The sequence below is a fragment of the Phoca vitulina genome, unplaced genomic scaffold (assembly GCF_004348235.1).
Source record: "Phoca vitulina isolate PV1807 unplaced genomic scaffold, GSC_HSeal_1.0 scaffold111, whole genome shotgun sequence".
Taxonomy (NCBI): Eukaryota; Metazoa; Chordata; class Mammalia; order Carnivora; family Phocidae; genus Phoca; species Phoca vitulina.
Window position 1 is genome coordinate 23,677 of NW_022589814.1, and position 25,143 is coordinate 48,819.

The 25,143-nt window shown below is 45.8% G+C and overlaps 1 protein-coding gene across 1 annotated transcript; it reads left to right on the forward strand.

The window, feature by feature from the left end:
• The first annotated feature begins 87 nt into the window (after positions 1-87).
• On the forward strand, positions 88-25,143 carry ITIH6 (inter-alpha-trypsin inhibitor heavy chain family member 6). The gene is given in 17 exon segments (XM_032398157.1): positions 88-112; positions 199-206; positions 2,374-2,481; positions 2,483-2,529; positions 7,350-7,460; positions 8,506-8,755; positions 9,999-10,080; positions 10,899-11,068; positions 16,075-16,161; positions 16,163-16,195; positions 21,837-22,008; positions 22,866-22,890; positions 22,892-23,520; positions 23,523-23,690; positions 23,693-23,880; positions 23,882-24,637; positions 24,640-25,143. Coding segments are annotated over 17 exon segments (3,363 nt in total).

Genomic DNA, 25,143 nt, shown 5'->3' on the forward strand with positions numbered 1-25,143 from the left:
GTGGTCCAAATACCAAGATGAGGAGGCTTTGTTCTGTGGTACCAAATGCCATAGGACAAGTCTGAATGTTCCCTACAGAGTTGTAAAATGACGTTGGAGATTTTGCCTGAAGGTAAGTACTGGAGCTGCATGTTCTCTATGTGGGTGAAAAGCGCAGGGAGATAGGGGTTCTGACTGATGCTGATATCCCATGTGCAGACCTTCAGGTAATCTTTTTCTCACCTCATCTCCTGACTCTCATCCTCCACTGTACCTGCAGACACAGTCCAGAGCATCTCCAGGTTCCCACATACTGACTGATGCCCATCAACTCAGCCTCTCCCCAACCTTCCTCCACCTAGGTCTCCAGAGGGACAGGGAGCTTCCCATACTTTTCATCTCAGTCCGGCCTCATCTCACTCTAGTCCTAGCAGCTAATATTTACTGAACGCTAACCCTGTTCCAAGCATTCTAAAAGTACAGTGTCACTTAATCTTTATTACAACTCTACCTCAACCTTATGAAGTAGGTGTTATTAATATCCTCATTATATAGGAAGAAACAGAGGCTACAGAGTAGTTAATTAACTTAATATTATTAAATATTAATTATTAATATTATTAGCTCAATGTTACATACAGAACTGAGATTCAAACCCAGATGATCTGAATCTACTAGTTCTATTTTGAACCACTATGTTATATTCTCACTCCTGCCCTAGCCTGTCTTGGCCTCTGACTATTCTGAAGATTGTAAGTCTCATGTCTGTGGAACTTCTAATTGGTTATGGGACCCAAAGTAAGTCTTTCTTGTCTCAAAGTTAAAGTCAGTGCCAGAAGGGACGAGGATTGGGGCCTTGCCCCACCAACCCCTCTCTCATATCTGCAACCTTTTTAAGATGATCAGTGTTAAGTGACCTTTCTCTGGCCTCAGTTTCTGGGCTCCTCTGGATGTTTATAGGAAAGAAAAACTCCACCTTGAGCCAACATAGCAAACAGACAGACCCAGCACTCTAGTATGTTTAGCTTTTATTCATCTACAGCTGGGTGAGGGGAAAAAGGGAGGCATGGAACTGGCCCCTCTCCAGGCAAGATGCCAACTCCAGCTCTTGGACAATCCTGGATCGTATGGGCCTCAGTGCCACATTCAGAGCCTTCCCCACCCTTCAGGATAGTTCCTCTCTCTCAAGAGAAGGAATACCTGGAGGTGTAAAAGACCAAGAATTTGGGGATCAGCTCAAAAGTCAGTTCTGGGATGAGGGAACAAAGCTCTGGGATTTTTGAGAAAATTAGCGCTTTGGAGGGGAATAAGGGGAAGTTATTGGGTCTGTTTTCTCAGTCCTACAACTCAGAAGCTAGGGCCAGAGAAAAGAGTTATTATTGCTGAGCATATGTCAGGTGCTGCACCAGAGATTTTAGAGTTACTATTTCATTTAGTCCTCACAGTGTCCTCGTGAGCTAAGCTCTATTATTAGCCACATCACACAGAAAAGGAAACAGAGGCTCAGAGGTTAAGACATAGTTAGGAAGTGGCAGAACCAAAATTTGAACCTAGGTCCATCTAATCCCAAATGCCTTCATTTCCCATTGCCTGACACTGAGAATGAACTAGATGTATGTTATATGTGGGTAAATGGAGGGATCATGGCTTCAGGAAAGGTGAGGAAGAAGATCAATATCTTACTTGTATGTGACCTCAGTCTCTAGGCCCAGTTAACACATTGGCAAAATGTGGACAAGAGTAGTATCTAGCTCAGAGAGTCAATTCGAGAATTAAATAAGATCATGGGTGCCAGATGGTTATCGTGCTTTCAGTGCATGATGGCACTTATCAGATGCAATTTTTTACACCTGAGATCCTAAAGAGGAAGAAAATATATATGTTTATCACAGTGCTTTGCATAGAGTAGGGCTTAATGAATGACAGCCACTCTATTATACTCTAAAGCCTTGCTACTCAAAGTAAAATCCATGTACTAGCAGCATCAGCATCACCTGGGAGCTTTTCAGAAAAAGCAGAATCACAGGCCCCACCCCAGACTTGCTGAATCAGAATCTACATTTTAACAAGATCTCCAGGAGATTCATGTGCTGGTGGTCCAAATACCAAAATGAGGAGTTAAAGTGTTGAAACACTTGTGTTGGAACACTTGTCCAGAGGTCCCTTAATTTGTGATCTTCTGAAAATCTGGTTCTGAGACTTGATAAAGCTCACAGAATATTAAGCAGATTTATGAAATGGATGACAGAGGCTGTTTTCCCTCTCTGGTCCTCAGTTTCTCCACCTGTACCCTGTGGTCTGTTCAGGAGTTCTGGGTTCCCAAGTACATGTTTCCAAGCACATGTAGGCCCAAGGTAGAGTCTACTTAACCCACCTCCCTGTCTTCTCTCTCAGCTGTTGATGACAAGCTATTGCATACATTCTACTGTGGCTTCTCATTGTGCTCACACCTTGATCATCTCTGTCCTGTTCAAGTCACAAGCTGAGGCCCATAAAGCCATTCTTTGACCTGCATCTGCCTCACCTTGCCTTTATCTCCAATTTCACTATATATGTTTGCTTCCAAACTTACTGTTTTATTCATTTGTGTGAACACTTTTTCATTCTTTTGTCCATTTTTCAGCAGAGCATGGTGATAAAGAGCATGCATTCTGAGATCAGACTTCTTGAGTTTGAATCCTGGCTCTGCCAGTTTTGGGACTCAGGACAAGTCACTTCACTTCTCAGGGTCTCATTTTACACATCTGTAAAATGGGGATAAAATTAGGACCCACTTGGAAGGATTAAATTAGTTTACATATGTGAAAGTGTCTGCTAAAATCAGTGCCAGGGACATAAGTCCCTGATAATGTTAGCTTGATTATTTTTTTAGCAAACATTTCCTGATGCCGACTGTGTGACTTGCACTGTGCTGGGTACTACGGAAAGAGGAAGATAAATTACACACAGTCCCAGCTCCCAAAGAGTTCACAGTCTAATGGGGGACAGGAAAAAGGAAGCAGATAGTTTTAATAATATGTTGGGAGAAAAGAGAAATGTGAATGCAGGATGATGGGAATGGTGAGGTCTACCAGGAGACAGTGGTTAGTTCCCCCACCCCCAGGCAGGAGGAGAAAGCCTTACAGAGATGACATATAAATTGAGGCTTGAAATATGAGATATTCACCAGGTGAGCAAGGAGAGGGCAGGGCTGGGGAATTTCAATGTCATTGGAGTGTAGGGCACAAGCAGGAGTAGAGAATGGTCTGAAATAAGATTGGAGATGTAAGGAAAGCCTAGGTAGTAGAAGGCTGCCAATGCCAGATCAAGTTCCTGGCCCTTACTTCGTAGTGTCCAAAACCATCTTATGTGTTTGCACACCCATCAGAAAAAATTTGATCAGGTAATCTCCAAATATGTATATTTATTAACTTATAAATTATATAAATAACTACTGAGCAACTATATTAGGTATAGTATGAAGCATATGCAAAAATATAAACAAAGGATGAGGGAAAAAAACCCTATAAGTAGAGTGGTAATCTTTCCCATTCCCTCATGATTTATCTCCAGCACCCCCTGGAGCATGTGCACCTCACTTTAGAAATAACTATGGCCCAGGGAACCTAGGTGGCACAGTTGGTTAAGCGTCCTTCTCTTGATTTGGCTCATGATCTCAGGCTCCTGAGATCAAGCTCCCCGCCTCAGCAGGGAGTCTGCTTGAGATTCTCTCTCTCCCTCTCCCTCTGCCCCTCCAACTCATGCTCTCTTTTTCTCTCTCAAATAAATAAACAAATCTTTAAAAAACAAAGAAATAACTGTGGCCCAAAGCGAGGAGACATGGCAAGGTTTTAAGCAAGGAATGACAATAATGAAATGGAGGTGGGCTGGAGGGGCCAACTGGGAAACAGAGAGCTCAGTAAGGAACCTGAGGGATGCTGAGGGCTGGAGCAGTGCAGTGGTGGTGGGATTAGAGACCATAAAGAGGGAGAAACAACTTGATGTATGTGAAAAGTAAGTAATACAGAGATGCCAACCTGATTTCACCTTGTCTGACCTGGTAGATGACAATGCCTTCTTTGCGATGATAAAAATGGGAGAAGGAGCAGGTCAAGGGGAGCTAAGTGGGGCCTCATTAGCCCATATAACACCTTATTGTGAACTAGAAAAGGCCCTCCCTGGCTTTGGGGAGAGGACTCAGATTTAGCAGTTGAGTAAGGCCAGCATAGGCAGTTTCAGTCTTTGCTCTGACCTCCTTCACCAGAGGGGGTCCTTGTACTGTAAACAACCGGTAAGTCTCAACAACAGCCCTGGGCTTTGTCATCTGGAACCTCCTGGCTTTGATGGCCAGATGGCACTCCCCTAGGGAGAGGGAAGTTTGGAGGAGGTGAGATGTGTGTTCCTGGCCAGGGAGTTCAGGGGGAGAGGTGCTGAGGTGATTAAAGAGGGCTTCCTAGAACCATGATTTTCTATATAGGTAAGATTTGAAGGGACCAGAATCATTGCATGTGAGAAACCAGGGAAAGGAGGGAGGATCAAAGGCAAAAAAGTTAGTATGGATTTGTAGTATGAGCGCTAACCAGAGAGGTTGCTGGTCAAATGATGCAAGGGCCAAGTAGTGGGGCAGAATTTGTTTTTTTGCTTCAATAGGAAAAAAAAACACCAAAAGAATTTTTTTTTAATTAAGCAAAGTAGGCTGGAGGAAATGTTCTTGGGCAGACTCTGTGGAAAGTATGCTTGCTGGAGGCAGCACATACACAGAGGCCCCAGTGTGCTGCTGCCAGACCAGCTCCACCCTACACCCCCACACCTCCCAGGAGACCTTGGGGCAGTGCCAGCCCAGCCCACCCCCACACTAGTGCAGCAATAGTCCGTTTCAGCTGCCTAGAAACACTTCCCGCCTGAGTGGTCTCTTCTGCAAGCTGCATATCCTCCTCAAGTGTTCCTGGCAGACACTGCTTTGGTCAAATAACTTCACCCCCACCTCCACCCCACCCCCATATCTGTGCCTCAGTTTCTCCATATGAAAATGGAGACTGTTGTTTCTGCCTCTTACAGAATTGCACTAATATTCTCTAGGACACTGAATTATCTACCACTCCTTAAAGGACAGCTCTGACCCATCCCTTCCCTTTTCAGGATTTATCCCTGACTCCTTATTCTCCATAGCAAAAGACTTCACTGCCATATGAGCTCCTTGATTCTGGTATTCAAATCCCTTTATTCTCTAGGCCTACCCAACCACTCCAAACTTCCCTCCATACCTTCTTTACCTGTACCTCTGCTCTAACTAAATACTTGCTGTTCCTTGAAATACAGTCTGTGTTTTTGTGCTGTCTATCCAGAATGGCCATTCTACAAATAATTGTTGAGTGCCTGCTGTGTGCTAGGCCATATTCCATGCACTGTGTATACAGCAGCAAATGAGACAGACAAAATCCCCACCCTAAAGGAGCTCACAGTCCACTGGAGAAGACAGACAAGGAAAAATTAAACATGGAAGTATATGTCAGTTTGTGGATGAGAAGTGCTACAAAGAAATAGAAAGTAGAGCAAGGGAGATACAGAGTGAATAGGAAGGTGCTCTTTTAGAGTAATCAAAGATATCTTTCTGAGGAAATGACATTTGAACAAAGACCTGAAAGAAGATAGGGTGTAAGACTTGCAAAGATCTAGAGGAAGAGTGTTCCAGACTAAGGGAACAGTCATTGTAGAAGCTCTGAGACAGGAGTATGCTGAACAAATTCAAGAAACAGCAATGAGGGCAGTGTGGATGGAGCAGAATAAATGAGGGAAAGATTAGGAGGATATGGGGTTAAAGAGGTAACAGTGAGCCAGACTGTAAAGGGCCATGGGGCCCTTGGTGAGAACTTTGGCTTTTACTCTGAGTTAAGACAGTCACAGAGAGTTTTGAGTGAAGAAGGGACATGGCCTCATTTAGGATTAAATGATCTTTCTGACTACTGTGAAGAGAACAGATAATAAAGAGGCAAGGCTTTAAAGAGGGAAGCCAGTTAATAGGTCATTTGTCCAAGCAAGAGATGTTGGTAGTTTGGACTTGGGTAGTAATTGTGGGAGTGGTAAGAAGTAGTCAGATTGTGGATGTATCTAAAGATAGAGCCAAAATTCCCTGATGGATTAGATGTGGAGTGTGAGAGGAAGAGGGGAGTCAGGCATGACTCTAAAATTTTTCAGCCAAACACTATTTCCTGAGATAAGGAAGACTGGGGAGGAGTAGATTGTGGAGGTGAGGGCGATACCAGGAACTAAGTTTGGGTTATGTTAAGCTTTAGGTATCTATTGGACATTCTAGTGGAAATGTCAACTAAGCAATTAGATATGTACCTCTGGAGTTCTTGGGACAGGTAAACAAGAGAGATACAGATTTGGGAGTCATCTGCATATAAATGATATTTAATTTAGAGGCCATGAGGGTAGATGACTTCACCTAGAGAGTGACTGTAGAAAGAACAGAGGAGGGGAAGGGGAGGTTGAGAACAGAGTCTTGGAGTGTCCCAAAGACTTAGAGGCCAGGAAGAGAAAGAGCCAACAAAAGAGACTAAAAAGGCATGGTCAGTGAAGAACGTATATCCAAAGTCTCCCTGTTTTTCAGGCCTAGCACTAAGGCTACCTCCTCTAGGACCCTTTCCTAAAGGCTTGGGAAAAAAGTGCTCCCTCCCTTCTTTGAAATTTACACTCTATTAGCTTCCTTAGAGCAATGGAAAAAATTGAAGGGGGATGGTAAGCAGTCTGATTTAGTATCCCATTAGTCTCTGAGTTCTCTAAGGTCAAGGCCCCCTCCCTAGTCAGGCCAGATGCCTTTGCAGGGATTTGCATTTTGCTTTCACAATTTTTACCACATGTACCACCTACCATATTATTTACTTAATATAGTTTTTTAAAAATAGATACACTTTTTAAGATTACCTAAATTAGTCTTATCTTAAGCAGCAATATCTGTGAGTTCATGGGTTCAATGCGTTAGTTATATTTTAATACATATTACAGTAGACACATAACAATTACAATAAAAATGTTCAGTTGTGTCCCAAAGCCTTATGTGCCAAAACATGGAATTCATTCAACACTTTGAGAAATGTAAAAGTCCCAACACCAGGTCCACCATATGCCAACTGTGTGATCTCCATTTCCCCACCTGACAAATGGAGATAATGATAACTGCTTCACCTGATTTTATCTACCTGGCCTCCCCTCTCTTCTCTTGTTCCTTTTCTCACTCTGGTTCTATAGTACTATTTTGCTCTTTCTCTCTCCCCATCCCCCATCTTTCTCTTCCTCCAACTTTTTTGTTTGTATCCTTCTCTCTATGTTGTTAACCACCTCTTTTTTTCCTTTTTCTGTTTCTGTCTCTCTCATTCCTCCTCTGTAAGGACCATCAACAATAAAGTCTATGTTGCAGAAGTCAAAGAGAAGCACCAGGCAAAGAAAATCTATGAGAAAGCCCATCAGCAGGGAAAGACAGTTGCTCATGTAGGCATCAGGTAAGGCTTCATCCAGTCTGAAATGTGACCAATTTCATCTTAGCTGTGTGATCAGGAACTTACACATGTTTTCCCAGGGCCTCAGTTCCTACCTCTGTAAGATGGAGATAATGACCTCTACTTCATAAGATTACATGAAGATGATGTAAGTTAATTAATATCCAAACTTGTAAGAAAGTAGGTGTTCACTAAATAGGAGTTTACATCCCCATTTCCACTTTCCTCCTCCTAGCAGGATGTGGCTTATTTAAGAACTGGCACCTTCTGGGGCGCCTGGGTGGCTCAGTCGTTAAGCATCTGCCTTCGGCTCAGGTCATGATCCCAGGGTCCTGGGATCGAGCTTTGCATCAGGCTCCCTGCTTGGCGGGAAGCCTGCTTCTCCCTCTCCCACTCCCCCTGCTTGTGTTCCTGCTCTCACCATCTCTCGCTCTCTGTCAAATAAATAAAATCTTAAAAAAAAAAAAGAACTGGCACCTTCTAGTAAGGTTATATTCAAGTAAGATTTTTCTAAATTGAATCCTCTTTCCTAACTGAGTTCCATTCTACTGGCCGAAATGTACATTCTTCCTTCAGTGTTTCCTCCCAGCTTCCAAAGAGTTTCATCAAACACATAAACTTTAGGTTTGGCTACTGCACACGGAGGAATTGACATATAAACAAGTTTACTCTAAAGCATGGGGAGAGGATGGGTGTGAGGGGCCATTTGATGGGAAAGAGGCATTGTGTGTAAATGGAAAACAATTTTCATAAAACAAAACATTAGCCATTTATTGTTCTATTCTACATTTAGATTTTCACCCACAGAGTTTCCTTATGTGTAAGCTGTCTGTGGATCAATTTCTCAGGCACAATATTTAGGAGTGTGAATGAGGGAGAGAGATTAATGAGCAGATGACAAACTATGGGTAAGGGACTTAGTTGAACTGGAAGCCTGGTCAGATCTGCTGGGGCCAGGGTGGGCATGGGCAGAACTAGATCATCTATCCATTTTCTTCCCCCTTATGAGATCCCAGCCCCTGTCCACCCTTCTCCCTTTCATGTCCAGAGACTGGATATCAGAGAAGTTCGGAATCTCTACTAGCCTGGCAGCAGGTACAGAGGTGACTTTCCCCCTGGTCTATCAGGGGCTGCTGCAGTGGCACCAGGGCCAGTACCTGGTGGTGGTTAGCCTGAGGCTTGGCCAATTGGTCACAAGTCTGAGTGTAGAGGTCACAGTGTCAGAAAGAATGGGCATTGGCTATGTTCATATACCTTCTCTGAGGGCCAGCAGCCTGTACCAACACCCACAGAAGAATGTCAGCAGCACTATGTGTCAACCATCATATTGGCCTTCCCTAAATGGGAAACTGCACTTGGAATTCCTTTTAGTACCACTTCTGCCCTAACCTTACTGCCAAGATCCCTCTGCATTCAAATGAGAAGGGGTAATGTTTGGACTTCAAAATACTTGTGTTATAAACTTGGTCTGACCCTTGCAAGCTGTGTGAAATTAACACGTCCAATAACTTTCCAAATTGTGATTTCTCTTACGAAAAAATAAAATTTGCAGGAGGGGGTGCTTGTTGGGCTCCATAAAATCACGTGGTGATAAATACTGAAGTTGCAGAAGCCGACATAACCAAACCTTGCAGAGGGCAACGGGAAGACAGTGTGAATTGCAGGCTGCCCTTGAGGATCCCATCTCAGGCTCTGTAGGCCAGAGAGCTGTCCTGGCTGCCAGCCTCGCTTTAAATTTCGTCTGCAGATGTTTGAAGGCCAGACTGGCTACATCAGAATCACTATGTGAGCTGTTAGAAATACAGATTCCTGGACCTCACCCTTCTGGATTCTGCTTCAGTAGGTTGGGGAGGGGCCCAGGAATCTATGTTTTTAACCCATTTGCAGGTGAATTTGATATCCAGCCAGATGGGAGAACAACTGAGCTGGCCTACCCACCTCCTCTGAGAGATGAATGGACAGGCACAGAGAAACCACTTATGCCATGTGGCCACCCTCACCAAGCTGTTTAGCTTGGAGGCTTTGCCTCATTTGAGCCTGCTGGCCCAGAGACGCAGGGTGGTATACATACATAAAGGAGAGAGACAGCCACACAGACCTGGGTTCCAATCCCAGCTTTGACCTTCTCCTAAGGTGGGACCCAGGCAAATCACTCAATTGCTCTGCTTCACTTTTCCCGCCAGTACAATGGGGAGATGCCATCTATAGCCCAGGACCATTGTGAGGATTTGAGAAAATTCCTTCTTACAAATCACTGGTGCAGAGTCTCATGAAGATGTGATGATAACTGTAATTGTTTGAGCACTTACTAAGAACCAAGTACGGTTCCAAATGCTTTACATAAATGGTCTCATTTAATCCCCACAATCACTGTCTATGAAATAAGAGCTGTTATCATTCCCGTGCTATGGATGAGGAGACTGAGGCTTAGAGAGTGTGAATAACTTGTCCAAGGGCCCACAGGCAGCATCTGAGTCCTTGCAGGCTGTACTCTTAAGCCCTAAGCTATAAATGGCAGCTCCCTCCCCCTTCTCCTTAAAGGTTAAAACAGAGGGTAGAGCCAATCCTGTGGGGAAAAAACAGAACAAAGACCTCTCAAAGGAAGGAAGCCAAGGGAATGTATGTAAGCAGGCGCCTCAGAGAGTATGGGGGCTCAGTTTGCCCCTAAGCTTCCTGGCAGCTGTAGCAGGAAGGAGGGGGGAAGCAGAATTCCCAAGGTTCCATTTTCTGGAAAAAAGGAGGCACAGAGACATGTCTAAATGGACATTTGTCTTGCGCTGGAATTCCAGAAGAGTTGATCTTGTGGCCGGCTCGGCAAACATCCGGGACCAGAAAATCATCTGTGATTTCATGAGGCGCTAAAAGCCTTATTCACGCACGTGATTCTGAGAGTCAGAAGGCAGAGGGGGAAGAAAACACATAAAATTCTATCCCAGAGGAGAACCTTGCTAGGCTGCAATTTCCCACAGCAGTAAGGGGCATGGGAGGGGACCTAGGCCCTGTTTCCGTGTTTGTCTCTCTCCGCAGCACACACTCCACAGCCTCTGTGGGAGGAGACGCAGGTCCCTGGTCTACCTGGGGACATGACACTGGGCCCAGGGATGGAGGCCCAGAGACTGGGCCCAGGGATGGAGGGCACGTGAGCCAGGGCGGTGTTGCGGGTGAGGGTCAGACTTCCAGAGCCTGGGAGCTGTGGGGAGGGCTGGGTCTGTCAGCCTGGGCCTGCAGGAAGAGGCAGAGCAGGAGGAGCTAGTTGTGGGATTAGGAGAGGATTATAGGACTGGGGCAAGTGGAAGGGTGTTGTAAGCAGGAGGAGCAGCAGGTGGTGCAGGGTTTGCTTTTCCCCATGCTCAGATATTGCCCCTTTTGATGTCCCCTTTCCTGGATTTCTGCTTGGTGAGCCTTCCATGCCACCCACCTCAACCCTCCCCACCCATACAGGTGAGGCTGACTTGCCCCCATCCACCAGGATTGAGAGGGGAGAGACCTGTGTCTGAATCACCTTCTGCCCCACGCTGCAAGACCAGTCTGCCTTCTCCAGCTCAGGCATCTTGGCCCACTTTGTGGTCCAGTACGATGTAGTCATGGAGGGCATCACTGGAGACGTGCAGGTGAGGGAGCCAGGGGAATGGAAAGAGTATGGGCTCTGGAGTCAGACAGGCCTGGCCAGTAATCTGGCTTCTGCAAGTTGCTCATCTGGTTTTCCCTAGAGATCAGTGAGGACAAGTGAACACGGACAGAATGTAGTATAGGGACACATGACTTCACACCATAGGAGACACATGTGCTTCCTCTAAGTGTTAGAGACCTGGAACTGTATAAATTGAATGAAACTCCAAATGAACCTATTCTTTTTTTTTTTTTTTTTTTTTTTTAAGATTCTATTTATTTGAGTGAGAGAGAGAGAGAGAGAGAGCACGCAGGAGCAGGGGCAGGGGGAGGGGGAGGGGCAGAGGGAGAAGCAGAAGGAGAAGCAAACTCCCCACCGAGCAGGGAGCCCCACACAGGGCTCCATCCCAGGACCCTGGGATCATGACCTGAGCCGAAGGCAGATGCTTAACCCACCAAGCCACCCAGGCACCCTGAAGTGTATCCATTCCTAATTGAATCAAGTTATAGCCCACTCTTAACCAGTCCTTTTGGAAAGTGAACCATTGGCCCGTAATTGGTCTCTCACACTCATGGGGCTCTCACACTTTCTGCAGCTCTGATGCTCTCATGTTCCCTCACACTTTCTTGCCGTCTCTAAGTTTGAAAAATTCTTTTTGCCTCACCTGAGCCATCGGCCTAAACAGGGAGCCCTTAATTCTGAGCTCACACATTCGTGAAGAATATGCAGAGATCCCATGCTCTGCCAGAGGGTTAGAGCATGGATCCAAGACCCTTGGCTTGACAACAACGATTGCATGGCAGCCTGAGACGTCTGGTCCCAGCCTTCCTTTCCTGCCATACCTCTCACCACCTGCAGCACACAAACCACCCTCTGGCTGCCCCACACCACACCACACCACACCACACCATACAACACCACACCACATGCCTTTCTTCAAAAACACCTGAATTTGCCACTCATTTGTGTCTGAGCATTTGCTTATACTATCTGCTTGCCCTGGGAATGTCTTCTCCCTCTTTTCTCCACTGGTCCTCGTCCTTGAAGACCTTGCTCAAGTGCCACCTCTCTGATGACCCCAGCCCACGGACAATTCCTCTGTCTGCTCTGGGCTAATATAGTGCTTTGGTAACACCTCTTCCCATGCACATATTTACTCATTCATTCATACGTGGATACATCGCCACCAAGCAGAGCTACTCTAGCCCAGTCCTGTCCTCACTGACTCTGGGATCTCAGAAATGAGGTGGACACAACCCCTAGTCTTCCTTTGGAACATCCCGGTCCCTAAGCAGCCGGATACATAGAGCTTCGGCAGTCATAAACGGTTCTAAATGCTGCGTATAAATCTGTAATGGGTTATGTGCAGATACCACTGAGGAGGGTTCCAGGAAAGCCTTCCTAAAGGAGTTGGCCTTTAAATTAGCCTGGGAAAATATGAATAGACTCTACCTCTGCCTGGGTCGATAGTGTGAAGGGAATAGCATGCAGAGAGAGTGGGGGACAGTATGTGCAGAGGCACAGAGGTATGGTACAGCCTGTTGTGTAGGGGGAATAAAATAATTCTCCCTCGCAGAATAGGAGCTGAGGGTACCCTGCCAGTAGGTGGCAGCAGGGGCCTTAACCTGGTGTTCTATCATGTGGGTGTGTAAATTGAGGTATTTGTCTGCTTCCTGTTCTTTACCTTTTTGACCATTGCCTGGAGCAGAAATATAATTAGAACAGATGTAATTAGGCACTAAATAGCAAGACAGATACTCCCATTTACTGTGTGCCCTGACTCCTGCATCCCCTACCAAGAACCCCTCAATTGACTTCCCATTCCTGCTTGAGTATGCCCATCTTTCAAAGTCCAGCACATTCACCCCTTCATTCACTCAGCTGGGACTCCCTATGTACCTAATCTCCTTCATGCCCACTGCTGGCTGGTGCTGGGAACCCTGAAGTGCATCACACACAGATCCTATTCACTGTCTCTGGGTGAAACAGAGAGACACACACACACACACACACACACACACACACACAAGATGAGAAGTGCTCTTCCAGTGACAACACAAGCTGGGATGGATGCCGTCATGAGGGAAGAAGGTGGTCAGGCAGGGCTCCCTGGCCGAAGTAAAGACCGACCCGGGTTAAGGAATACAAGACCGTGTACCAAGTTGGGAGAGGGGCTGTGGAAAGAGAAAGGTATTCTAGCCAACTGGGGGCTGCCTGATACAGGGAATAAAGGCTGGAAATACCCAGGGGTGTTTAGGGAGCCTCAAGTAGGTTGGAGTTCCTGGAACATTGATTTGAGGCACAAGAAATGGTAAGAGGTGAGACCGAAGGCTACGAGTGCTGCAGGGGCATGATAAGGAACATGGAATATGTCTTGGAGGTGACAAGGGAGCCATGAGAGGGAATGACATTATGGGGTTTGAGTTTAGAAAGACCCGACTGAGCAGCTGCTGCAAAGATGCATGGATGGGAGGGGCCACAATAGAAGCAGCAGAACCAAAGAGAAAGAAGTCTTGAATCTGGGTTTTGTTAGTTTGGGATGGAGAGGAAGGGTGGGCCTGAGATATATCCAGCAGATTAAACCAGAAGGAATTGGTGGCTGGTTGGATGTGGGGAGTGAGGGGCACAGGAAGATTCAAGGGTGACGCCAAGGTTTGTATCTGGAGTGACCATGTGGTTGATAGGGTCTGTAAATGACAAAGGCACACAAGGGCAGGATGGAGGAAATATATGACTTTATTGTTTGGGCAAAATACATTGGAGGCATCTTCAGACATCCAAGAGAATGGGTCCAACGGTGATCAGGTATGCAGTTGTGGAGGGGAAAGAGTGGAGAGCATTGGATTGGAGAAAGAGGTATTGAGTCATCGTGGAGATTCAGGGACTGAAAATACGAGAGGTAGGGAAGTGACCCAGGGAGAATGTGTTGAGCCAGAAGAGCAGATCCAGGATGGCAATTGCTAAGGCACAGCTTCCCAGTCCAGCAGCCATTGATCTCCTCAGCTCTCTGGGTATCCAGCCCCACCAGCTGCCAACAGTCTGCTCAGAGCTCTATATCCCCACCATTTCCCTCCATTGTGCTACACAAGCATAGTCATTTTCTTTGCATGCCACGACTGAAAAAAAAAAAAAAAATATCAGGAAGCACTGCTTAAGGGACAGGGGGAGAAAATGGAGCTCAAGTAAGAGGCTGAATCAAATGGGCCAGAAATCTGGTAGGAGAATAAGGAGAGTTTGCCATCTCTGATTCCCAGGACAGAAGATTCTTCTTGGGACCAAAAGTGATCGCCAATTGTGAAATACATCAGGGAGCTGCAGTTCAATAAGAATCAAAATACACCCATTGAGTTTGGAAACCAACTAGTTATTGTTGCCTTTAGTGAGGGAAGAGTCAGTGTGTGGTGGGGGCTGAAGCCAGTCTGTGGTGTGGAGAGGAATAAGCTGGAGGTGGGCAGACCACTGTAGGTGATGATTTCATTACCTTGGCATGCTGCAGGGAGGAGAGGAGATGGTTTGAAGTTTTGAGGGGATTGGGATCAATGGGGACTGTCTTAGTGGATGGAAAAGACACAACACTTCCCGCATCTTAAAGAAGACCCAGTAGCATGTGTGGGGCAGGTTGGAGAGAAGGGTCTGACTGGTGGAGGAGATGCTGGAGGCTGGGAGTGCATGGGGTCCAGGACAGGACTGTCTGGTCCTTAATAGAGGAAGAGGTGTATGGGTGTGTGAACCCTGTGCAAGGGTGGGGTGGGCAGTCCAAGGGACATGGCCTGGTGCCCTTAATTTTCTTCATTAGGAAGGAAAGGAAACATTTCCTGCCAAGTGAGGTGGCATGGCAGCTGAGGGGAGCGTGAGAGGTTGGTGACCTGGGTCATGCCTCTGGCTTATAAGATGTGAGGTGTGAGGCCACCATGAGGAGATAAGAATGTGATTTTTCTGGAAACTCTCACCTGCCCAGGTTATGGGAGGAATAGGAGGGCAGCTGGACTCTGCCTTGGGCCTGGGCAGTTGCAGGATGGACGACCCAGGCCTTTGAGAACTGCTGTAGAGTGCCAGGAGAAAGTGGAGACAGAGCCCCCATATGCACTTGTGAACTAATTCAAAGGCTGGAGTGGAGGGAAAGAGCAAGATGTCCTCCCTTATCTTCCTTTCCCCCCTGAGTGAGAGAGAAGGAGATAGTGTGTCCAGCCTTGCCATTCAGAGAGCTCCTGAATGGCAGAGAGGAGAATAAAGCTGGCTGTCCCAAGGCAGGGCTTACTTCAGGCTACTGAGCAGCATAGACCCTCAGCAAGCCCATACTTCCCTAGGCTGAGCTGACACTGGTCCTGGGGGCCTTCCCAGCTCCCCCCTCCACTTCCCTTAGCTGTCCCAGCCCCCAGGCTCTGCAGAGGGGAGATGGAGTGGGGGAAGGGGGTCAGCAGCCAATCACATCCCTGGCAGGCCAAGGCATCTGCACCTGGTCTAACCAATCCCCTCTGAACAAACGGCTCACTCAGCCTCTGCTCCCTCCTTCCCTGCTTACTCTGCCCAGCAACAGCAGAAAGGAGGTTTAAGGAGGAGAGGGAAGCCCTGCAAACTCCCAGCCCCTGGCAGCAATGGAGCTGGGCCCCTGGCTCACTCTATAGAGGGAGGTTAAAACAATACTTACAGTTCCTGGAGCCCAGGCAAACTGTCCCCAGGGGCCCTCAAGACTGTGCAAGTCAGCTCTCATGGACAGGAACTCACATATTACAGAGATCCTGATCCTTGGAGCCTTGGGCCACAAGCCAGTCTCATTCACTCCACAGCTCTGGGGCAGGCCCTGGGCTGAGAGCCTGAACAGCAGAGACACAGTTCTGGTGGAGGAGATGGACATTGAAACAAACAACTGCACAGATGCCTAATTTAACTAGAAACAGAGGGAAGGCCTAGGGAGGAAAAAAGCAGGGTGTTATGTCGGAGAACAAGAGGGGACCTGAGTTAGACTGCCTTTCACAGTTCTTGTTGGTTTCACTTCTTTTTGTCCAGATTTACGAGGGCTATTTTATTCATTACTTTTCCCCCAGAGCCCTCCCACCTGTCAAGAAAAACGTGGTATTCGTTATTGACATGAGCGGCTGGCTCCAAGTTTGGCACCACGATGAAGCAGGTAACGAGGACCCAGCAGACCTTTCATAGCTCTTGTTTTAGAAGGCTCAGAAAGCAGAGAGTATGGGAACAGTGGTCCCCTGGGACCAGGGACTCTACCTCCCTTCACCCTTGGATCTTATAGGCCGAGGCCTACCTTAAGGTCCTGGTAACCTTGCACATCAGGAGCCATGTAGACCCGAAACCACAGAATACTGGGAACGTTGAAACATTGGACAATGGGGCTGTAACCATCAAGACCCTTAAGCACAAAACTTCAGATCGCCAAGGGGCCCAGAGTCATAGAACCTTCAAGCTGGAGAACTCTGGTGTCATAAAACCTGAGTCAACAAATAAAAAGAAGATCATAGTCAATTTAGACTCTGAACCTTCCAGAGGCCACAGGTTTGTTCTGTCCTGGTTTGTTTATTTTACTTCAAAGCCAGAAAAATACGGTGCCCTGGCATTGTAGTGCTTAGAAACTACAGAGTCCTGGGTCCATCTAGATTTAAATATTGTAGCCCTTCTACCAGAGCACCCTTAGAATGGAATAGTGGAGCCATAGGCCAAAGAGATTTTGAGTTTAGAGCCTGAATCCATAAAGTTTTGGAAGCAGTATTTTGAACTCCAATACTCTGGGACTCTAGAATTATAAAATTCAAGTGACCTGGAGCAGTACAATCTATGTGCCTTGAAGTTCTGAACCATAGAGCCCATGGGACCTAAGGCTACTAACTTGTATTTTACCAGGGTGTAACCAAACTGGGGGAAGGGAAATATTGAGAGCTGTCTTTTGTAGTCTTACGTGTAGGGGAAAGGATATACCCAACTCCAAACTTTTCTAGCCTTTCCATCTCAACTGAGGTCAGGAAGAAGCTGAGGAGCACTTGTGGAGGTCATAGTTCAGGGGCATAGGTGCCCTAAAAGACTGAGACCTGAGCATAGAACTATGAAATGCTTCTCCTTCCCCCACACAGTATCACCACATGCACTGCATTCCTGTATAACAACAGGAGATTACAGCTGACAGAACTGGAAGCCTAGACTCTTTAAGAAAGAATATCCCGAGAAACCCAAGACAATAGAGGAGTCCAAAACAAGGACCCTAAAAGAAATTTTTGCCTCTGACACATGCAACTGTAACAACTAGCAAGCACAACCTAATTCCTAGCCAGATAAACATAGAATCTACCACTAAAGACCTATTTACCTCAGGTCTTTTTACGTGACACATCGTGTCTGCTTTCACCAAAAACTTACAAGCCATGCTAAAATGAAAAAACACAGTCCAAAAAGATGAATCAACCATCAGAACCACACTGATATGGCAGAGAAATTATTAGACCTGGAATTTAAAATGGCCATGACTAATATGCTAAGGGCCCTAATGGGAAAAGTGGATAACATGCAAGAACAGACAGGTAATGCAAACAGAGATGGATACCCTGAGAAAAGCAAAAGTAAATGCTAGAAATATAAAACACTGTAACAGGAATGAAAAATGCCTTTGGTGTGGGCTCATTAGGAGACTGAACATGGACAAAGAACAAGTCAATAAGCTTGAGGATGTGTTAATAGGAACTTTCCAAACTGAAAAGCAAAGAGAAAAAAGAACGTAAAACAAAATAAGACAAAAGAGAATATCTAAGAACTGTGTACAATTACAAAAGTGCAACACATATGTGTAATGGGAACACCAGAAGGAGAAGAAAGAAAATAACAGAAGAAATACTTGAAGGAATACCGGGTACAGATTTTCCAAAATAAATGACAGTCACTAAACCACAGGTCTAGGAAGCTCAGAGAACACCATGCAGGATAAATACCAAAAAAATCTACACATAGGCATATCCTATTCAAACTGCAGAAAATCAAAGAAAAAGTTCTAAAAGAAAAAGCCCATGGAGAATATCACCTTCCTTATACAGGAATAAGAATAAGAATTACCGGGGCGCCTGGGTGGCTCAGATGGTTAAGCGTCTGCCTTCGGCTCAGGTCATGATCCCAGGGTCCTGGGATCGAGTCCCACATCGGGCTCCCTGCTCAGCGGGGAGCCTGCTTCTCCCTCTGCCTCTCTCTCTCTGTCTGTCTCTTATGAATAAAGGAATAAAATCTTTAAAAAAAAAAAAAGAATAAGAATTACCTTAGACTTCTCTTGAGAAAGCATGCAACAACAACAACAAAAAAGAGTGAACTGAAATATTTAACGTGTTGAAGAACAACAAAACAAAGCAAACAAACAACAAAACCCAAAAACTACCAGCCTAGAATTCTGTATACAGCAAAATTGTCTTTCCAACGTGAAAGAGATAGAAAGACTATTAGCCAAACAAAAATTGAGGGAATTGTTGCCGGTAGACCTGCCTTGCACAGGTAAATGTGAAAAGAAGTTTTCAGAGAGAAGGGAAATGGTGTAGTTCAGATATTTGGGTCTACATAAAGAAAGAAAGAGTGTTAGGGAAGGAATGAATTCAGGTAAGATAAACTCTTTTCTTTTTGAATTAATTGTTCTAACAAAAACTGTTCAAAATAATAACAGAAATAATGTGTTCAGTGAATACAGCTTATTGATAATTGAAACTAATGACAGCAATGTTATATAAGAGACAGGAGGGATGAATTGGGAATATTCTGTCATGAGGTACTTGTACTACACATGAAGCTATAGTGTTTTTTGAAAGTGGACTTGGATTAGTTGTGAAAGCATATTGCACACTCTAGGGAAACCACTAAGAAAAAAAAAATTAAAACCATAATGGCTCTGCTAAAAGACAAGAGAAAATGGGATCATATAAAACACTCAATTAAAACCACAGAAGACAGAAAAAGAGTAGAAGACCAAAAAAAAAAAAAAAAAAAGGAGGAAGGAAGGAAGGAAGGAAAAGAAAAGAAAAACAAGGGCAGCAAATAGAAAAGGGTTAAAAACATGGCAAATATTATTCTATCTATAACAGTGATCACTTTAACTGTGAATGGTCTAAACACACCTATTAAAAGACAGAGACTATCAGTGTTGATTAAAACCAAACAGAACCTAACAAAAACAAACAAACAAAAAAAACCAGACCCAACGATGTGTTGTCTACAAGAAACCCATTTTAAATATAAAGACACAGACAGATTAAAAGTAACGGTATGGGAAAAAATAAAAGATACCATGCTGAACACTAATAAAAAAGCTGGAGCAGCTATATTAATTTCAGACAAAGTAAACTTTAGAGCATGTAAATTATCAGGGATAAAGAGATGCATTGTATAAAGGAACAAAAAGCAAATTTCCCTGACAGATAACACACTGCTCGATCTCTTGGTAGATATGGCATCGTTCGCATGGAGGATCTGATTCACAAGATCTATATTACTGTAAAGTGTTTCAAAGAAACAAAAGACTTCCAGTGGCCCTTCAAATTATCTTCTCCATGAGGTGGAATGAAGAAAAAGATCACCCATTTTGTGGAAGGTGCAGATGCTGGCAATAGGGAAGACCAGATCAACAGCTTATTAGAAGGATAAACTAAGGTATCTAGCATCATTATTTCTGCAATTTGGCCAGTTAATACACAATGACTGCTTTCAGACTGAAAAAGAAATCTTATAGAACTATAATTATATAACGGCTCTCCAAGAAGACATGACAATCCTTAATGTGTAATGCACCTAACAGTAGAACGTCAAAAGACATGAGGCAAACACTGATAGAAACTGCAAGGAGAAATAGCTGAAACCACTGTTATATAGTTAGAGACTTCAGCTCCCTTCTGTCACAAATGGACAGATCCAGCAGGCACAAAATCAGTAAGGACATAGTTTAACTGAACAGCACCATCAATCAATTGGATCTAATTGACATCTACACAATACCTCATCCAACAACAGCACAATACACAACCGTCTCAAGCTCACATGGAACATTTGCCAAGGTTGACTCCATTGTGGGCCATAAAACATGCCTTAACAAATTTAGAAGAATATAAATCATACAATAAATATATGCTCTCAGACCAAGTGGAATTAAACTAGAAATCAATAACAGAAAGATAGCTGGAAAATCTCAATAGATTAAACAACATACTTCTAAAAACATAATTTGTCTCTGGTTAACAGGAGATTCTCGGGAAGGGCCATCATGCTCTATGTTGCAGTCCTCTGAATGAAAACAAGAATGAATGGTTAAATCCTTAAAACCATACAACACTTAGGCCTTAGTACCTTGTATAGAAATAACCTTTCAGTCTTGAGCAAGACCTCAGCTCCCTATTCCAGAATGTGTGACCTGAGCTCATCCTGTGGCAGGAAAGACTCTGATCCACTTGAAAGTATTCAAGGCATCTTCTATCAGTTTAAGGTGTAGAGAAAGGTGGGCCACAAGTGGTATTCCTTGTGGTCTCCGAAATCTGTAACAATATAAAATTTTGAAGGCATAATGTTTAACACCTCCAGAATATGGATTTGAGTCCCTGGTTCATCAGTGACTAGTTGTGTGACCCTGAGCAAGTCACTCCAACTCTCCGGGCCTCAGTGTTGTCACTGATAAAATGGGTATAATATCAGTACCTTTTTCATTGTGTTGCTATGACGATTAAATGAGCTGATGCATCTAAGCATTTGGCACAGTGCCTGGAACATAAAAAGTGCCCCATAAGTGGTACCTAATTCTAGGACCTACATTCCGTATTCCCTGAACCTCCTATGTGCCCAGCCCTATGCTAGGTATTGCCATGGAGAAGGGAGCCAATAGGAAGAAGCATTTGAAGCCCTGTTCTCAGAGGGCTCAACATCTCTGTGGAAAATGAAAATATTCTACGTATGACAGTCAGCAAACCATCTGGGACAGGGAATATCTGGGTACAAGGGGCATGGGTCAAAGTAAGCAATCAAGGAAGGGCTGCCCAGAGAAGGAGCAGTGAAGATACGGATAAGTAAAGGGGAAGTGGGAAGGTCTGTTATCCAAAGGGCTCAACAAGAGCAAAGTTGTGGAGAAAAAAAAAAAAAATTGGAATCTGGGTTATCTGGGGGCTGGTGAGAAGATCCGCCTGGAAGAAATGGAAGGTGAGGTAAAAGAACAGATTACATGGGGCAGAACCAAAGCATGCCAAAGTCACTGAAAGGAAGTTATAAAGACCTAGAATCATAAAGCTCTTAAGCTTTAGGGTCCTGGAATCACTGAATCCTGGGTCATGGGGTCCAGGAACCATGGAACACACAGGATTCTAGCACCCTGAATGCATAGAGCTTGAACCTTCTAGACCACCACTGTGTAATAGAACTATCTTGATGATGGAAATGTTCTAAAGTTCTGAGGTGTCCCATACAGTAGCCACTGCTCTGCAATAACTCTCGTGTGGTTATTGGACACTTGAAATGTGGCTACTGAAAGTAAAGAAATAGGATTTAACATTTTTTTTCGTTAATTTTAACTAACTTACATTTAAGTAGCTACATGTGGCTAGCAGTTACCATTGGACAGTGTAGTTCTAGGCTTAGATCCATAGGGGCCTATAGCATTTTTCCCTGAGAATTCTAGACTTCCAGAGTGCCAGAGTCAGAGAGTCTTAAAACCATACAACACTTAGGCCTTAGTACCTTGTATAGACATAACCTTTCAGTCTTGAGCAAGACCTCCAGCCTTGGTCCATCTCCTTCACTTCATCCATATCCCACAGACTGAAAAGGCCACGAATGTGATCCTGAGTGACCTGCGGGTCAACGACCACTTCAACATCATCACCTTTTCTGACTCGGTTACTGTCTAGAAAGCTGGAGGCTCCATCCAGGCTACCATCCAGAATATCCACAGCACCAAGGACTACCTGGGTCACAGGGAAGCTGATGGTTGTAAGTGTTAGACCTACCCACTCAAATGGATGGGCTATGGTAATGTGGGGAATTCCTTTTTATTTTTTATTTTTTATTTATTTATTTTTTCTGTTTTAGGTAGGCTCCACACCCAACGTGGGGCTCAAACTCATGACCCTAAGATTAAGAGTCACGTGCTCTACCGCCTGAGCCAGCCAGGTGCCCCAGATGTGGGGAATTCTTGAAATGCTCCCTTCATTCCCCCATCCACCTCACCTCTCACAATACCTGAAATATCACTATTATATTTTATCCAAATACGTCCCTTCATCCTTCTGGGTCCCTTTTCCTAGTAGAAAGAACATAGCACTATGTATTTTAGGGCACATTCTTCTTTGGCCCTGAGTTTCTTTAAAGCATGTACTCAGAAGAATTTGCCAAAACTTTTTAAAATCAATAATCTACATACTTATTTCCAAGCATTTGGTCAAGCTACCGTCCTGATTCTGGCTTTTGATCAATCGTCTCTCAGAAAAGTACTCAAGTCTCCCCCACCCACCACCTCCTGTCAACTCAGCCCTTTCTTCCCCTGTAGCCTGGAGGTGGGGTTGCTATCGTTGGGGAGCTGCCTGTCTGACTAGAGAATTAAGATATCCCCCCAGGAAACGGGCAAATCATAGTCTGAGGCAGGGAATGATAAAAGCCAAGGACATGTGGGCCCCACTGTCAGATCTCAGGGAGCCTGTGTGGGGGTGGAGGAGTTAGGAAGGATAAGCAGCAGAAACAGTCTGAGCAAAGATGAGGAGAAATGACTGAGCCTGAGAGGTTGGTGAGGTGCCCAGAGTGTCGATAGAAATAACTAGAAAAGATGGTCTCACAGTCAGCTTCCCAGTTAGGGACCAACGTTCACCCAGCTCTGCTAAACCATAGCAGTGCTAAACCACAGCAATCAGGAGACTGGACGGGGCCCCAATAAGGGGAGGATTCCTCTCATCATCTTCCTGACAGATGGGGAGCCCACAGCCAGTGTGATGACCCCCAGGGTGACCCTCTCCAACATCTGTCAGGTGCTGGGCAACAGGGTGTCCCTTTTCAGTTTGGCCTCTGGGGATGAGGCTGACTTCCCATTGCTGTGTCACCTGCCCCTGGAGAACCAGGGAGCAGCCCGGTGCATGTATGAGGGCACTGATGCACCCCTACAGCTGGAGGACCTCTATGAGGAGGGCCTCTCCATGCCTCTGCTGGCAGATGTGCATCTGGACTGCCTGGGCGGCTTGGTTGGGGCCTCCCCTTGGGCCTTTTCCCCCAGTTATTCTGGGGGCTCAGAACTGGTGGTGGCAGGACAAGTGCAGGCAGGCAGGCAGGCAGGCAAGCAGGAACTGGGCATCCACCTGGCAGCCCGTGGCCCCTAGGGTCATCTTCTTGTGGCCTGCCACAGTGAGGTGGCCACCAACAGCAGCCAGAAGAACTTTGGTGTCCCAGGGGAGCCAGCCTACAATGTAGCCCACTTCACCTGCTGCTTCTGGGCCTACATCACTATTGGAGAGTTGCTGAGGGATGCTTCCAAGCCCGTGACACCACCACTCTCCACCTGCTGGCCGCCAAAGTCCTCAACCTGTCCCTTGAATACAACTTTGTCACACCTCTGACTTCACTGGTCATGGTGCAGCCCAAGGAGGCAAGTGGGAAGGCCAGGATACAGACTTCCACTGCAGCTGGACCAGCACCATTATGCCCTCATCCAGCAGCAGGCATGGCCTAGGGACAGGCACAGCCCAGTCAGCCTTGGTACCCAAGGTGTCTCCCAAATCAAGGCTTGTGAAACCAAGGTCCTATTTATCCTCAACGACTCCTGCCTCTACAGAAATTATGCCCAGTTCCAAGGAGTTGGAGCCACTGGGTCAGAGCACTAAGTACCCTATCCACCCCAGCACACCCAAAGCCCCCAAATCCAGCACAACAGGATTCTGGCACTTTGGTTCAGCCAACTCTCAGAATAAAAACTGCTGCCTTTGGGCCCTCAAACTCTGGTGCCCCATTGCTTATGAAGCCCAGCGCACCATCACACCAGAATCCTGGTACCCTATTACCCATGAGTTCCAAGACACAAGTCCCACCTCTGAATCCTGGCACCCTATCCCAGCCCAAAGCTGGCATTATGAAACATGTTATTCCACTGCCCTCCAAACCTGGTGCTCCATCACAACCCAAACTGGATGTTCTATCACACTCTCAACCTGGGGTACTCACATCACAGTCACCCAAAAGCTTGCCACAGCCCAAGCCTGGAGTCTCCACACTTCAGATCCTCAAATACCTACCACACACTAGACCAAATGTTCCTGCTCACAAGACCCCAGACAATCTGTCACACCCTAACCCCAGGATCTTCTTACCTTAGGCCCCTAAGATAATCCCATCACCTCTTAAATCTAGTACCCTACCTCCCCAAAATGACCCAAGCTTATCATCTTCCAAACCTAAGACCCCAATCCCCAATAAACCCAAAATCCCATTACCCCCCAGACCTGCCAGACCTATGCCCCCACCTCCTCGGGATCCAAGCACATTCACAAGCACAACCTCAAGTCCCGCAAGTCCCAGCAGCACCATGACCACCTCTGTCCTTGGAGAAGCCCTCCCTATTACCTTTGGCTCCACCTTGCCCTCTAGGCTGCCCCGAGAAAGCTCTGGCATCAGCATGACCTGCTGCTAGGGCCCCAAAGTACCAGGCAAATTCTGGGACCATCTGTGTCAGAAGTCCCAACAATGAGCCTACCCAGCAGCTCCAGGCCTATGCCAGAAGGCAGCCCCCCAAACCTGCCAGTCTTGCTGCCTTCTGGCACCCTCCCTGAGGCAGTCAGCCTACTCCATCTCCCTGAGGAGCTAGAGCTGCTGTCTGAGTCAATGGTGGAGTCCATGATCATGGAGTCCTTGAATCCACCAGCTTTCTATACCTTCCTCACTCCTGATGAAGATGGTGAGTGCCATGGGCAAGAGGTCAAGCCATGCGGGGGAGGTATGAATGGAGAGCTCCAGGGATTGGGAGCGTACAAGGCTTCTGCAGATTCTAGTGATGACAGTTGCCTGATTGCTTGCTTTGAGACTTTGAATCAGCTACTTAACCTCTCTGGGCCTCAGTACATAAGCACAGAATTAGAGGAGGGATGTTAA